General features: G+C 45.1%; 2 protein-coding genes across 2 annotated transcripts; one reads left to right on the top strand and one right to left on the bottom strand.

Annotated features, from left to right (window-relative positions):
* Positions 1 to 923: 923 nt before the first annotated feature.
* On the top strand, positions 924 to 3,920 carry fgfr1op2 (FGFR1 oncogene partner 2). Its single transcript, XM_028955090.1, has 6 exons — positions 924 to 1,027; positions 1,543 to 1,678; positions 2,513 to 2,630; positions 3,368 to 3,510; positions 3,587 to 3,700; positions 3,783 to 3,920. The coding sequence occupies exons 2-6, from the start codon at positions 1,544 to 1,546 to the stop codon at positions 3,918 to 3,920; spliced, it is 648 nt and encodes a 215-aa protein (XP_028810923.1). The 5' UTR covers positions 924 to 1,027; position 1,543.
* A 510-nt stretch (positions 3,921 to 4,430) lies between these two features.
* tm7sf3 (transmembrane 7 superfamily member 3) lies at positions 4,431 to 14,464 on the bottom strand. The gene is made up of 12 exons (XM_028954623.1): positions 14,264 to 14,464; positions 12,934 to 13,088; positions 11,320 to 11,470; positions 10,098 to 10,218; positions 9,825 to 9,996; positions 8,868 to 9,045; positions 8,671 to 8,757; positions 8,512 to 8,592; positions 7,597 to 7,749; positions 7,197 to 7,294; positions 6,734 to 6,896; positions 4,431 to 6,126 (listed from the first exon to the last, which is right to left on the bottom strand). The coding sequence occupies exons 1-12, from the start codon at positions 14,334 to 14,336 to the stop codon at positions 5,873 to 5,875; spliced, it is 1,686 nt and encodes a 561-aa protein (XP_028810456.1). The 5' UTR covers positions 14,337 to 14,464; the 3' UTR covers positions 4,431 to 5,872.
* Positions 14,465 to 15,073: the final 609 nt, after the last annotated feature.

The following is a 15,073-nucleotide window of genomic DNA, read 5'->3' as shown; positions in this document are numbered from 1 at the left end:
TGTATACATGTCTGCACTGAATGAATTGCTTTTAATCTCATTGTACCTTCGAATAGTGACCATAAAAGGGATTCTATTCTAATTTTCACATGGTAGATTGTTTGCCTTGCAACATCTGGCAACCTTTGCAGCTTTTAAGACGAGTATGCGCTTCTTCCAATATTATTTTCCATTTTCATAGGATCATTAGCTAATTGCAAAAGATCCACGGGACGTTGGCACTTCCCTTATTACGAGATACCATCGGTCATGTTTAATTCAGTCGTGGTGGTCTGGTGTTGCTTTAATTAGGTTTCCACATCAATCTATAGATAAGACGTATGTGCAGTCTAGATAACCAACATCTCATTAAACCAGCCTTCTGTTTAATTCTCAGGAGGAGGGAACGAGGCTAGGCACAAAGTTTGTAAGAATGATTATTATTTCGATAATAAGAAGAAATGTTCTTGAGCAGACATCGTTCTCAAATAAAGCCCCGCGCAAGGCTTTGGAGAGATGATGATTAAAACAATCTGATTAGTTTCCGTCAGGGTCATGTCCTAAGATTACGTTTACTGGAAGGTGAGCCAAGTGTTCACCTGGTCCGTTCACTTCACACAAAAATAAAAGCACAACTGCTCCCCCGTGTGACGTAAAGTGCAATTTCTAGGGGCTGTATTATTTTGTCCACCGTAACACTGCGTCGTGTAGATGTGATATTAAACGAATGTTAAAAACCTACACTTAATGAATTCATGAAGTATGGTGCACACTATCGATTATCTGTAAAGTATGGACCGTAAATAATTCACTCTGTCCAATCCTTTTCATGGTGCGGTCCCATGAGGCCCGCCTTTAGAAACGATATATAATTAATCAAAAGGGACCGTTCGTTCGTTCGTTCATTCATTCATTCATTCTTTCATTCATCGGCATAAACACGTTTTTAACTACATTCCCCACAATGCCGTGCGCCTCGCCAGTCAAAACCGGAAGTGTTGCGCTAAACATTACTGCTGTACAAGTTTCTGTCTTTTGTATGTTGAAGGTAGGATCTTTCGCTATTCTACATACATGGATTAGTTAACCTTTTGCTTGCCATGTTGAAATAAGACGCAATATAGACTTCAGTTCGACGCTTTTAGCACGATTAGCTGCATTATTATTTGCTAGCTAAATCGACCTGACTTAGCAACATAGCAGGCGCGCTAAAAAATAAACCTTTCTCCGATTTTCCGTTGGTCACCACGCCTTGTGCTTAACCAAAAAGAGCGAGTTAGGCGTGTGTCTTTACTGGCAACTGCATCTGGTTTAGGGATCTTTTAAAGCACAATTTCCACGGCATGGAAAGGCCTGTTCGGGTGGCCTTTAATCTGGAATTTCTCCGTTTACTGTCAGTTCAGACCTCATTTGCGTCTATAATTTCCACGATGTAGTGCGCTGTAGTGCACGCATTTCTGGGTGCTTGTGTAGTAGTGTTCGGGTCGGTATATCTCACATCTGATGGCACGTTGACCTTGAACAGATATGTTATGATGTTATTTATATATTTTTTTGTTCCAGAATGGCATTTACCCTGGAGAAGGTGTTGGCAGACGCCAGATCTCTGGTGGAGCGCCTGAGGGACCATGACAATGCCGCCGAGGTGCTGATTGAACAGACGGCTTCTCTCAATAAAAGAATGGAAGCTATGAAACAAGTGAGTGGAATCGTAATTCAAGCAGCATCACACACTGGGGCAGTTAGTGGGTAAGGAAACGGACCCTGTAATCAGAAGGTTTCTTCAAAGTGAAGTGATTGTCACATGTGATACACTGCACCACAGCACACGGTGCACACAGTGAAAGTTGTCCTCTGCATTTAACCCATCACCCTGGGTGAGCAGTGGGCAGCCGTGACAGGCCCCCGGGGAGCAGTGTGTGGTGCTTTGCTAAGTGGCACCATGGCAGATCAGGATTGAACCGGCAACCTTCTGATTACGGGGCCACTTCGTTAACCACTAAGCCACCACTGCTGGTTAAAATCCTGTGCCGCCTGAGCAAGGTACCGTCCCCACACGCTGCTCACTGAGGGTGATGGTTAAAAGCAGACATTTAAAAAAAATATTTACAGCGTTTATCAGAGCGACTTACAATCAGTAGTTACAGGGACAGTCCCCCCCTGGAGACACTCAGTATTACCCACTAGGCTACTACTACCCTACTACCCTGGTGGCCTAGTGTTTAAAGAAGTGGCCCCGTAATCAGAAGGTTGCTGGTTCGAATCCCGATATGCCAAGGTACCACTGAGGTGCCACTGAGCAAAGCACCGTCCCCACACACTGCTCCCCGGGCGCCTGTCATGGCTGCCCACTGCTCACTCAGGGTCGTGGGTTAAATGCAGAGGACAAATTTCACTGTGTGCACTGTGTGCTGTGCTGCTGTGTCTCACCTGTGACAATCACTTCACTTTCACTTCACTTTTTTCACTTTCACTACCAGACACATTTCACTTAACTTTAAGAAATAATAATAATAATATTAACTTTTTGTAGTACCAGGATGAGATTGAATCTTTAAACTTGGTGGCTCGTCATCGGCCTCGTTCCACCCTGGTCATGGGCATCCAGCAGGAGAACAGGCAGATACGCAGGCTTCAGCAGGAAAACAAAGGTATTTTACATGTGTGCCTGCCTCCCTAAACTGCCCTTAATTGCTTCCAATATTACATTTTTTATTGACTTTAAGCACGAGAAAGACACAAACCCCAAAAAAAAAAATAATACAATGCACACAATATAAAAAAGATCTCACTAGGTAAATCAATTCTGTATGAGTTACATACAAAGATCGGGTAACATTGCAGTAGAGTATTAAAGGAAAAATGGCAATTCAGTCATATTTGAAGAATACTGCAACGCTAAACCCAACAACGTTTCCACATAATAAAAAATGCCAGATTGATTAATTAAAAAGAACAAGATGACAATATTGTTTCTGGAACTTTTCTGGGTAATACTAACGGTTCTTTTTAAACCAGACCAATGACTCAAATGTATTTTGAGTGTATTTTATAAGGTTTGCAACCTCTTTTCTTTTAGTAAAGTGGGACAGGAAGGACTTTTCCCAGTGAGCCTGTTACGTTTCAGCACAAAAGATGGATTAATCCTCAGCAGACAATGCAGGTTTTTTTTTTTTTTTTTTTTTTAGATTGTGCCACAGCGACAACTCTCAGACTTTTAACTAGAATCACATGAATCCGGGTGCTGGTACTCCAGAGGTCAGGTAGCTGCGGGCATTTTTCAGCAGTTCGGTGTTGGCCCACATTGGGATTTGTGTTTCTGCCAGTTGTATAATGTAGAAAAGCGAGGTCACTCCGTGCTTTGTGACGTTCCCCGGTTCTACTGCAGAGCTCAGGACGTCCCTGGAGGAGCACCAGTCGGCCTTGGAGCTGATCATGTGCAAGTACAGAGAGCAGGTGTTCAGGATGCTGATGGCGAGTAAGCGGGACAACCCTGCCATCGTCACACAGCTCCGGGAGCAGCACACCAACGTGAGTTCCTTCTACACGTTGCATCCTGTCGGATTTTATTGTTTGTTCTGAAGTGGGAAATGACATTTAAATGCAGGAAATGCAGGCCCACATGGACAAAATAAACGAAATGGCCACGGTGATGAGGAAGGCCATTGAGGTTGACGAAGGCAGGCTTTGTGAAGACGAGGAAAAAATCAAACTGCTGGAGGTGAGCTGGCGCCCGTCGACGTCCACCTTTTAAAACGGAGGACAGGAATGTAGTCCTGTGGTTTTTTTTTTTTGTCGAGCAGCTAGAGAACAGCGGCCTGCGGGAGCAGCTGGGCATCAACCGCGAGGCCTTCCTGGTTCTGAAGAGGGAGGAGTCGTCCGACAGCTCCGCCCACTCCAGCCTGGTGACCAGCGCTGACCTCAGCCTGCGGAAGAGCTAGAAGCCCCACCGAACCCGCGGGGGGTTCTCCGCCACACAAGCCGACCTCCTCTGAAGATGCCGCACGGCCCACGCCTGTGACACCGGGACTGAGGGCTGCTGGACACGCCCGAGGACATTCCCCATTCCCTTCCTGCTGCCGGTCATAACGAGAACGTTAAATTATTTTGGAATCCTGTGTTTGTGTGTTTACAGTATGCCTAGAGTAGCCACACTGTAATGTAAAAATTGTGGGATGTGGATGAGCAAAGTACATTTATTTTTTTTTTTTTTTTGCATCTTTGTCATATAAACAGAGAGGTTGCCAGAAATCAGCTGTTTGTGAGGGTTACATTCGTGATGAAGTCTTGTTGTCTTTTCAGAAGACGCCTGGTGTATCTGTGGTAGGTTGTGAATGTAAATGTTGGTTTGCCAATAAATGTTTATGGGGGAAAAAAAAAAAAGAAAATCATTGCATTGCAAAAAAATTAAGAAAAACTGCTATACAACAAAGATGTTCAAGTAAGTCAAATGCAACCGAAAAAAACTTTATTCATTACCAATAAACACATTTCTCTCACACAGACATGTAAAATGTAATTACACAAATGTAACACTTTAAAACCCTTATCCATGCAAAGCTTACAGACTTCACTGGGGAATTGAACAGGATCACCTGACAAACCCTAAGAAGAGGTGAAAAGGCACTTCCGATTCTGGTTCTCACACACACACACACACACACACACAGTCTACCGATGCAATAAACACAGTTCTGGCCATGAATATTAACCAGGAAAAAAAACCTAGTGCTGATTTCAGTACATTTCCATAAGGATAAAATTCTCCCAGAACAGTTCACATCCTCACAGGAGGATAAGGGTGAAACGGACAGACTACCAACAGAAAGACTACAAGAAAGTAATAAAAACATCCAGGCACGGTATTTTAGTGGTTTTCTTGAACTACACATCTTTTAAAAAAATACAAACATTTATCCTGTCCGACCACGCGCTGTCTGTACGCCGCCGTTTGTTAAGTGAAGCAGCGTACTCGGCTTTACTGAACGTGTAAAAAAAAAAAAAAAAAAAAAGGAACCGTGACGTTGTGCGGGTTCCACCCCCAGGCGCAGGCCACTTCTGTACTTGTACTTGGGAAAGGTCACGTGTCCGTATGACCAGAGGAAGGCCTGTTTAAACTTAAACACACACACACACACACAACATAAAAAGCTCCAGTGTTTCTTACACGGCCAAGCTGACGAGAGTGAAAGTCTTTTCCGAAGTGCAAAGTTGGGATCTGCTCCACAGTCTCCCACTAGCGTGCTACTAAGTGCAATATGTTCTACAGCTTTCAACAGGCTCTGCTTACTATAGCGGAGGGAATGGTTTTGAACCGACCCATTTTTGGCTCTAAGCAGGCAGGTTGGGTCGGTTCAGGATTCAACACAATAATAATAATAATAAATGACCCTACTGGAATAGACCTGGACTGAAAATCCGGAGCACCATTACAACATAGCCGCTATGAGGAACGACTGGCAGCAGGAATCCAGGTGCGTCGGAGGGGATCGGGGACGAAACACCGCTGCCCCCCGATGGACGGAGACAGGCATCACAAGAGCACGGCATGCTTGAATTTTCGGGTTGAATTTAAAAATTCTGGTTCTGCAGAGGCACCTTAAAATAAAAAATGACCTGCGTGAGTCCCGTAAGTGCGGGTTTTAGAGAGAATCCACTGAACTATGACCCCGAATGCACTCCAGTGGTCAAATACACGACTGCTCTCGTGTCTTTCATGTCCAAAAGTCAAAATAACAGCAGACGCAGGTCAAAGGGGCCAGGAAAGGGACATTTGGTCATCGACCGATAAGCCACGCCCATCCAAAGTAACACTGGGTCTGTTTTCTGTGGATTTCCATTCCCTCACTCTGAGTGAGACAGCGCTGGACCCCCAAATTCCACGCAGCTACTGTCAAAGGAGGAGGGGCGTCCGCTCCCCAGCGGGTTCCGACCGGCGGGTGAGCTGCCGGATGCGGGCGAGGAGCCGCGCGGGGAGAGCCGGCGTGTGGTGGCTCGGGTCGAGGACGTTGGTCTTGCGCCGCTCCCGCTCCTGCTGCCACATGACGTAGGGGCTGGGCGGGAAGAAGGGCCGACTCCGCTCCCGGTACAGCTGCGCCACGATGCCCGTCACGGCCAGCACCACCCACGCGGTGATCATGGCAAAGTCTGGAGAAGCAGAACGGCCAGTAATTAGTCTCGGTGCTACACCGGGCATCTGCAGGGATACAGGTTTAAATTCATGGTGTGGTTTCCTCGTTCATTTTTTTATATGAACTGTGCAAAATATCATTATAGAATATTATATTTGAAAATCAGTAAATCCACTAAGTCTTGTAGGTGTTGCTGGGAGGACGTGGGGCTTCGGTGAAAGAAGACACGTGCGGCGTGGAACTCGCGAGTCATTTGGGAGTCGATATGGTGGCCGCCTGGCTTCCCTCAACGTCTCCCCACATTCTGCATTACGGCACCACTCTGAGCGAGAGAGAGATCTGCCATTTCCCATTCCGTGTCCCAGCACGCCTAGTCCTAGTGCATCGTGGCTTTTTCCATTTCATCTCGACCGGTTTAACTCTCACACATTTATATAGGGTTTAGCCGACTCGCGGTGCATTCATCTCTGCACTGTAAAACCAAGAACCATATATTTGGAATAAGGGTCTGACCTGCCAGAAAAAGGAACTGTTCTGGGTCAGGACGTTCAAAACCGAAATAATCCAGATTTGGCCCGTAGACAGCGGGTTTTGTAACCCGCACTTCGGTCCTTCCTACTCACCGATGGCCTGGAAGGGCACGCTGGTGAACGCTCTGCTGAAGCTCTCGTTGATGAACCGCTTGAGGACGTCCAGGGTGACGTAGGACAGGCTGGTGTAGACGTAGGCGTTCACTGCTAACACCACCATGTACGCTCCCACCACGCCGCACGTTGTTATGTTGCCCTGGGAATAAAAACGCACACATAATTATTGAGCGCCTGCAACTTTATTATGACATTACATACAATTTTGAGGCTAAAAAAAATGCAAATAATTATATTAACATAATTTGTTGTGCATGTACCACATCGGTCTATACCTGCAGCACATTACTGTGATATTGGTTGAATTTTTTTCCTGTCTGACAACCACACAATCAGTTTAAAAGTCAGACCACACATATTTGATATATTCAACAGGACAAATTATGCCCCAAACGGAGCGTTTAAGAAGAGGCACATGAGAGCTGGGTCGGGGGTTCACCTGTCTCGGCCAGCGGATGAAAAATGGCGGCACGACCACCACGATGCAGACAAATGTGACCCAGAACACAGCGTCCGTACGGAACACAGCAAGGTCACCTGCGATACAAGAGAGCTTTAGAGGACATAGCAAAAGTCATTGCTCCAAATTATGATTTATACAGGAACTCCCCGAGTTCATCGGGCCAAAATCAACATAAAACAAAAATGTGACTTGAAATGTGTACAAATTCAATTTCATGAATTTCGATGGATGCATGTAATGTGATTACTATGGTGAGAGATGGGCGAGAGGGGAGGGGCAAGATGCTTCAGCTGACATGACGCACATGACAGTCACACAGCACCTCATGACGAGTTTCATTTATCCTCACTGGGAAGCTGCGGAGAGTCCGTCTTACCGAGGGGAGTGAAGAAGAAGACGGAGGCCAGCATGAATCCCAGCATGAGGCCGACCACGATGACGCAGGCCATCACCGAGCCGAAGCGCCACCAGCTCAGCACCAGGAACGCTCCCCCGACCACGCCGATCAGGGTGGTCAGCGTCAGCCGGACTACGGGAGAAGAGCACAAAAGCGAATAAAAAGCTGGGTGTCCAACGTGTGGATAAAAAAATGCGTGGATATTAAAAATTAACCATAACAACAACTTCTAGCTTTATAGTTCACCATTTTCTAGCAAAATGAATCCAGATATAATTAAACAGAACAGTTGTTGGGTCCAGTTCTAAAGGCTGATTACTGATTATTCACACACACACACACACACACACACACACACACACACACACACACACACACACACACACACCTGCTGTAGTAAAAGAGTATTATTATTAATATTACCCCAGGCTTGTTTTGGTTACGTTTTTAATAAATCGGCTGTGAAAAACCATCAATGTTCAAGTGGTGAGGCTTCTATAAACATCTCTGTCACAAAGGCTTTTCATTATTGCAGTCCTCCTTCTCCTCATCATGCTGGTTACATGAAGGCGGCATAAAAGCCAAAGTCCCACGCAAATATTCGCCAGAGAGCATGAAAATGAAACCGCATTCCACTCCTCCCAAACACATTGGTTTAGAGCAAAAATAAATAAATAAAAAAGCTCTGGAACAGTCTCCAGACAGTCATATATTAAATCACAGCAATTAACATGTTCAAATTATATTTATCATTAATAGAATGACATGGTTCTGCAACATGGATACTTAAATCATGGAGGATATTATTAAAAGTGACCTCACCTACCACACAGAAATGACCTGGCCAATGCTGATAACTATCTAGGTTTTTACATAACATGACATGACACTTACGATCATAGTCCAGTGTGGTGAACTTTGTGACCAGGACAAAGCAGAAGAAAGCTGTGAATCCGAAGCCCATGATGAAGAGCTCTGGAAGTGGGAGAAGCAGAGTTCACAACCTTGCCCTGTTACTTGAAAATTTCAAACATGTTCAGAACGTCCACCAACCACTTTTGAAGAATCGGTGTCCAAAAAAGCAGACAAACAGCCCAGCCATGCCGGCGATCGTGAAGAAAACTTTGGTCGATATTCTCCCTGCAATAGAAATAAGAAACATTAATTATTTAGAGGCAGAATTAGAACACTTTCATGACAGATTTTCTGAACAAAAGCTTCTCAAGCCTCATTTTCATGAGCCTGCTCACCTAGACTGGCACATCCGTCTAGTTTGGAAGCAAAGCTGCAGGCGTACGTGTGGACAGGGACGTATGACGCTGAGGTGTTGAGTGCCGGGTCTCGCACCACCACTGAGTAGATCACACCTTGGCCTGGGATGGAGGTGAACGACACGCTGGTTTTCTCACCAGAAGACAACGTGAGGAGCTGGAAAACAAAACAGAACACATGAAAAAGTTTGAAAAAAAAAATAAAAAATCAGTAACTGGTCAGGACTATTTGACAAAATGTCTTCATCGACGAACCTTTATGACGAGACTCAATGTAAATACTGGTCATGTGACAATAACTGTAACGAAATACATCATGTCATATTGTTGAAAAAAACAAAACACTAAATGTGGTTTTAAAAAAAACGATGAAACGTTACGTTATTTCCTATCGTTTAATCGCGTTATTATTTTTATGCAGCATTTCTGTTTCCTAGGTCTGGTCGCACAGATGACGTCACGTCTTCGATCGCCATTCGCTGCATTATTTAGATTTCGGAATACTTGAGGAGGGTCAGCAGATGGCTGGGAGAAAAAGACAAAGCGATCTTTGTCCTTGTTATTCGTCACACAGGACGTGTGACGAATAACACGGGGAGAAATGCAGCCACTGGAAAGGATGTAGAGCATTCTTGAGACTGTAAAGTAACAATACAAAAAACCCATTTCAAAACTTAAACAAGGCTGACCAAAAGAAAATGTTTTCGTCTGTTCTACTGGAATTGCATTACTAAAAAATTAGACTACAAAAGAGATTAAAATAGTCATGGATAATTCTGACTAAAATGCTCACACTGAAAGTCGACTAGAAACTTGACTAGCATGAAATGAGTCTGGATGTGACTAAAACGAATAAAAAGTCAAATGACGACTAAAACTAAAATTAAGACAGGCCGTCATAAACAACTACAGTCAGGTCTAATTCAGGAGCTGCACCTTCTTCCCATGCTCCTCCAGGCCAGCGGTGCTGGCCACCCGCTCCACCCCGATCATGAGGCTCTGCTCTGAGAGGTCGTTCTCAGGCAGGAAGTGCTGATAGATGTCATACTCCAGACGCCAGTGTGCCACCGGCCCCGTATCTTCATCACAGACTGGGGGAGCCACCCCTCTGGAAATAATGGATGGAGGTGAATGGTCAAAGGTCACGTTTTACAAACCCGCGCACTGACTCAAGTTTTACTACAAGACATCCTTTTGCGGAGTCCCTACCGGGCAAATCCTACATTGGCTGGCGCAAAGGTGATGGTGGTCTCAAACAGGTTGTATCGCAGGTGGATGTTTGGGTCAATATCTAGGTCAAACTCAATGTTACACGCTCCGGGGACTGGATCTGAGGAGAGAAGAGAAGACAACATTTAATATAGTTTTTTAAGACAAACCCTTTTCTTTATGTTATGTTCTTTATGTTTGGTGTCTTTAAATTTCATTTGATATACAGTACAGGCCAAAAGTTTGGACACCTTCTCATTCAATGCATTTTCTTTATTTTCATGACCATTTATGTTGGTAGATTCTCACTGAAGGCATCAAAACTATGAATGAACGCATGTGGAGTTATGTACTTAACAAAAAGTGGAGACGTGGCCTCCACAGTCACCGGACCTGAACCCAATCCAGATGGTTTGGGGTGAGCTGGACTGCAGAGTGAAGGCAAAGAGGCCAACAAGTGCTAAACACCTCTGGGAACTCCTTCAAGACTGTTGGAAAAGCATTTCAGGTGCCAAGAGTGTTCAAAGCAGTAATCAGAGCAAAGGGCGGCTATTTTGAAGAAACTAGAATATAAAACATGTTTTCAGTTATTTCACCTTTTTTTGTTAAGTACATAACTCATTGAATTAGAAACACATTGAATTAGAAGGTGTCCAAACTCTTGGCCTTTCCTGTACATATACAAACATGTGAAGTTATGTAATAAACCCCAACAAAAATAGCAACAAAAAAAAAAGGTAAAAAGTTGAAGGTTTGTGGCTCTCCAAATCACTCTTGCCTTCTCTCCACAACCTTTAGTTGGACAATGGGGCTGATTTCCAACAGTCCTGAAGGTTTTTTTTCTGATCTTTCTTATCATTCACTCATATTAACAAGTGTCTCATCAAGCTGCTTTTTACGAGTGTAATAGTGAACAAAGCAGCCATGAAGGTAAAAATAAATAAATAAATAAATAACAGATTCGTCAAACGTGCTTCACTTTCTCCCGATACAATAAATACTAAACATGTTTCTTGCGTTGGGTTCTTCAAAATGGATCCATCTTAGTCTAACAGCCACAGGGTAGGTCAGTCCAAACCTTCGACTGGTAGTGTGTATATACATCTAGAAATAAGAGACAGCTGTAGAGTAAAGACATGGGAATCAGAGTCTGTAACCAGCGGGATCAGCGTTCGGACTGGACGACCCGCGTGGCTTTGCACGTAGTCCACGCGACCCTCACCCGTGCTGGTGTACGGCAGGATGACTCCTGTTCCCGCCACCGTTTGCCCGTCGGGCGACTCAATGAACCAGGAAACGGTGGACTGGGCGGGCGTCAGGGCGGAGAGCAGTCCCGAGTCCGCCGCCGTCAGGGAGAATCCCAGCTGGGGAACCTGTTAACACAGAGCCCAGCAATATCGCACCGGTAAATATTACTCCAGTTTTTAGATATACTAGTTCATCTAAAGAAAAAATACTGCAATTTGGTGGGAAAAGCCAAGTATAGACTGAATACATGAAGACACATTTCACAAAATTTATTGGTCACAGGCCAGTTTGACATTCAGGATTTCTGATTTTCATGAACCACAATGAACATTTATTCAAATATTCCATAATCAATTTTGCATACATGAGGGTTCTTAAATTTCCTTGATCAACTTCAATAGCGCATCACTAAGTCTACATACTAAGATAACAGCATAAATGACCATGGAGTAAATTAATGCATCGCTTTCTGGTGTAAACTACATAGAGGGTTGAGAGCCATATAGGTTTTAGTGACAGTTTGGGCAAAACTAATATGCAAAAATCACATGAACGCTCCTGATAAACCCTTTCTATTGCATATATACCCTTTCTACTGAACACACAGAAGCGTTTTCTGAAAAGTAAAAATGAAATGTGAATAAAATTGGAATTGTTGTTCACTATGAAATTAAAACAGACAAAGTTCTCACTCCCTTGATAATACAGTGGACACACAGAACTTTCCAACGTTCTGTGCTCTTCAAAAGGAACCCGACTCTGTCAGCTGGTTCCCACAAAGAGCTTTTTTCTTTTATGCTCACATGACGACCTCTCGTACGATTACCACACCTCTGAGGAAACTTGGGTCAGAAGATGCACCACAACTAGGCCAACCGATCATCACACGCGCGCACACACTCACATGTGCTATATATCCGAACGCATAAGGATCCCGGCACACAAGCCTGCGTTTGTAAGGAGGCGCTTTATGAACCAAGAATAACTAAAATTCATATTTTCTTTATTGGTTTTGTCTTGAGGCTCCTCCCCCTCGCTCGGTGGATTAACTGGTACATCACGTCTGTCTGGAGAGTCACGAGTGTCTGGGGACAAAGAAACTTACTTATGCTTGATGGTAATTCACAAGCATATCTTCAAAGTGGCTGTGTGTGTGGTAATCTCAGAACTCATGCAACCTTGTAGTGCTGTGTGTGTGTGTGTGTGTGAATACGGGCCACCTTCGCTAATCCCTGCCCTTGTGTCAGACAGAGCAGTGTTCTTACTCTGTGTGTAGGTTTTTTTTTTTTTTTTTTTTTTAATTAATGCATTAATCCCTTCACTTTAAGACAGTGGGTCACATGTGTTAAAGGTCCCCTGTCTGTGGTCCTGCAGTGGCTAGGAATGGGGATCGGTGTGAAGAGCGCTTAGGTCATTCTGCTTCGGCAGCTCAGTCGCTCGGATTTGGAATTTCGTCCGCGCCAAACATTGTGGTTTGTGAATGGTGTTGATTCCGCCTCAACTTCCATAGGCCTCTCTCCTCCTCATTAGCATTTAAAGGTACAGACGTCCCTGGGAAATCTCGTGTCAGGGGACGTTTAATCCCTACCCTTGTGTAAGACAGTGTGGCGTTCTGCTGCTGGGCGTGGAACTGCAGGACGATGAAGGAGACGTCACTGGGTATTCTGGACACCACCACCTGCACCGTCCCGTTCTCCGGGACGCTCACATTCTGGAAGGTTCCCAAAGAAAATACCACACGATCTGAAAAACACAACACACACACACACACACACACACACCGAAGAATGAGGAAAGGCACGCATGGGATTCCCGTCATCCGAGGAGGAGAGGAGACAATGCCGCATCAGGAATCTGCAACCCTCACAGAAAACGCCGCCGGCTTCGCGCTGCCGAGGAAATGCGATTAGGGCGACAAAATGTCCTCACAGGCGCAACCTGACACGGGACCAGTGTCCCCGACACGGGACCAGTGTCCCCGACACCACACAGCAGTGGGGCCTGAGCATTGCCCAGTGCTTCAATTGGAAGGGGAAACAAGTTCAAAGGTCACGTTTGGACAGACCCCCCGTGCTCAAGATTACATCATGTCAGGCAGACAGGGGGACCGGACCACGCGTCCACATTCCGCACCGCCACATCAGGCGCGCCCGGACTTTATCCTTGCTTTAATCCGCCCTCTGGACCATCAGGGTCATCGCGCAGCGCTGATTTTAATGCGAGGCAGCGTCCGTACCGGGCCGTACCAGCAATGTGCAGCCAAGTGTGACCTCCTGGGTCCTGGGAGTAGATTTTACACAGTCGGTTTTACATCCTTGCACCTTAAAACAGGTCAACAGGCTCTCTCTCTCTCTCTCTCTCTATATATATATATATACATATATATATATATATATATATATATATATTTTTTTTTACATAGTCTGTCTGAAAGTTGAGTCTTTCTTTAATGTAGAGACATTTCGTTCTGCATCCACATAACTTTGAGAACTTTCAGACAAATTCACCCTGATGACTGAGAATCTTCACAGACGTTATTTACATAGCCAGGTTGGTGAATATACACGCTGTCCCCCCTACACCTGCCTCCCAGGTAGAAAGGCCAGGGTGGCTCCATTCGGGCCTGGCGCATCACGGACAGAAGAAACATTGTGCAGTTTTAATAGAATGTAAAATAGAAATATAGAACGTGGTCGGCCGATATTAGACTGGCTTCGGCCGCTTTTCCTGATCTCACCTCCGGCGATTTCTCCCGCGCTTCGGTCGAACCTGACGCCCGACGGCGACGCGGGTCGCCAAGTTCACCGACCCCACCAGCAACTAAACGCGCTTCCTCGAAGGAAACCAACCGCGGCAACAACAACCTCGATTTACGTGGCGAAGGGGGTGGCTGATTTCGGCAGCGGAACAAAACTCACTTTCCTCCTGCGCGAAACGTCCGTCGCACGCCAGCGTGAGGAGAAGCGCGGCCAGCCGCCACAACCGAGCCATGTTATCGCCGTGCTGTCGTCCCCTCGGAACCCCGCGAACGGAGCGTTTCTGCGCCACGCAGGTCACCGAGACGCGGCGCCTCCGTGAGGGCAGCGCCACAGTCGTTACTGGGCCCCCGCCCCGCCACTCCGCTTCAACGCTGGGGGAGAGACGCTCATGGTCATGGGGTTGCCAGATATTCGGACAAAAGCAAAAGGAGAACAATGATAATAATAAATGATTTGTACATAAGATTATTTAGGGTTTAGCATAGGGTTTTGCATGCAATTAAGTGCATAATTGTATCATAAAGTAGAGCCACGTCCCAATGCAAGCGTCTCGAGTTTTTGTTATTTTTACGATGTGATTATTACGAGCGCTTGTATAAGACGGACTTGGCAACATGACAGAACTTCACTTCCGTTTCGGACCCCAGCCCATGAGCGCGTCTCAATTGACCGGGATGTGTCATGTAATGTTTTTAACACAACACAGAACTGTATACGAATCGGCATTATTGTTACACAATTTTGCTAATAAATTCAGTAAGGATATTTTGCATTTAAATCTAATAATTAATTTAATCAAATACTAGTTAATTAAAATATTGAATTCAGTGGACTAAAGCGTATTTTGAGCGTTTTCTTTAGATTCAGGTCGACATTTAATGGTGCCGACGTCAGCCAATCGTCAGCCGATGTTTTAAAGAACCTCTTTTCTTATTGGCCAAGATGTGATGAGCGCCATTCAATTAGATG

The sequence above is a fragment of the Denticeps clupeoides genome, chromosome 15, assembly GCF_900700375.1.
Source record: "Denticeps clupeoides chromosome 15, fDenClu1.1, whole genome shotgun sequence".
Lineage (NCBI taxonomy): Eukaryota > Metazoa > Chordata > Actinopteri > Clupeiformes > Denticipitidae > Denticeps > Denticeps clupeoides.
This window is presented reverse-complemented; position numbering and strand designations above follow the sequence as displayed.

Coding starts and splice junctions, on each gene's coding strand:
- tm7sf3 (XM_028954623.1), bottom strand. CDS start 14,336: ATGGCTCGGTTGTGGCGGCTGGCCGCGCTTCTCCTCACGCTGGCGTGC. Junction 9,046..9,824: donor TGGAGGAGCATGGGAAGAAG/GTGCAGCTCCTG, acceptor TTTGTTTTCCAG/CTCCTCACGTTGTCTTCTGG. Junction 8,758..8,867: donor AGACGGATGTGCCAGTCTAG/GTGAGCAGGCTC, acceptor TTTCTATTGCAG/GGAGAATATCGACCAAAGTT.
- fgfr1op2 (XM_028955090.1), top strand. CDS start 1,544: ATGGCATTTACCCTGGAGAAGGTGTTGGCAGACGCCAGATCTCTGGTG. Junction 3,511..3,586: donor TCCGGGAGCAGCACACCAAC/GTGAGTTCCTTC, acceptor ATTTAAATGCAG/GAAATGCAGGCCCACATGGA. Junction 3,701..3,782: donor AAAAAATCAAACTGCTGGAG/GTGAGCTGGCGC, acceptor TTTGTCGAGCAG/CTAGAGAACAGCGGCCTGCG.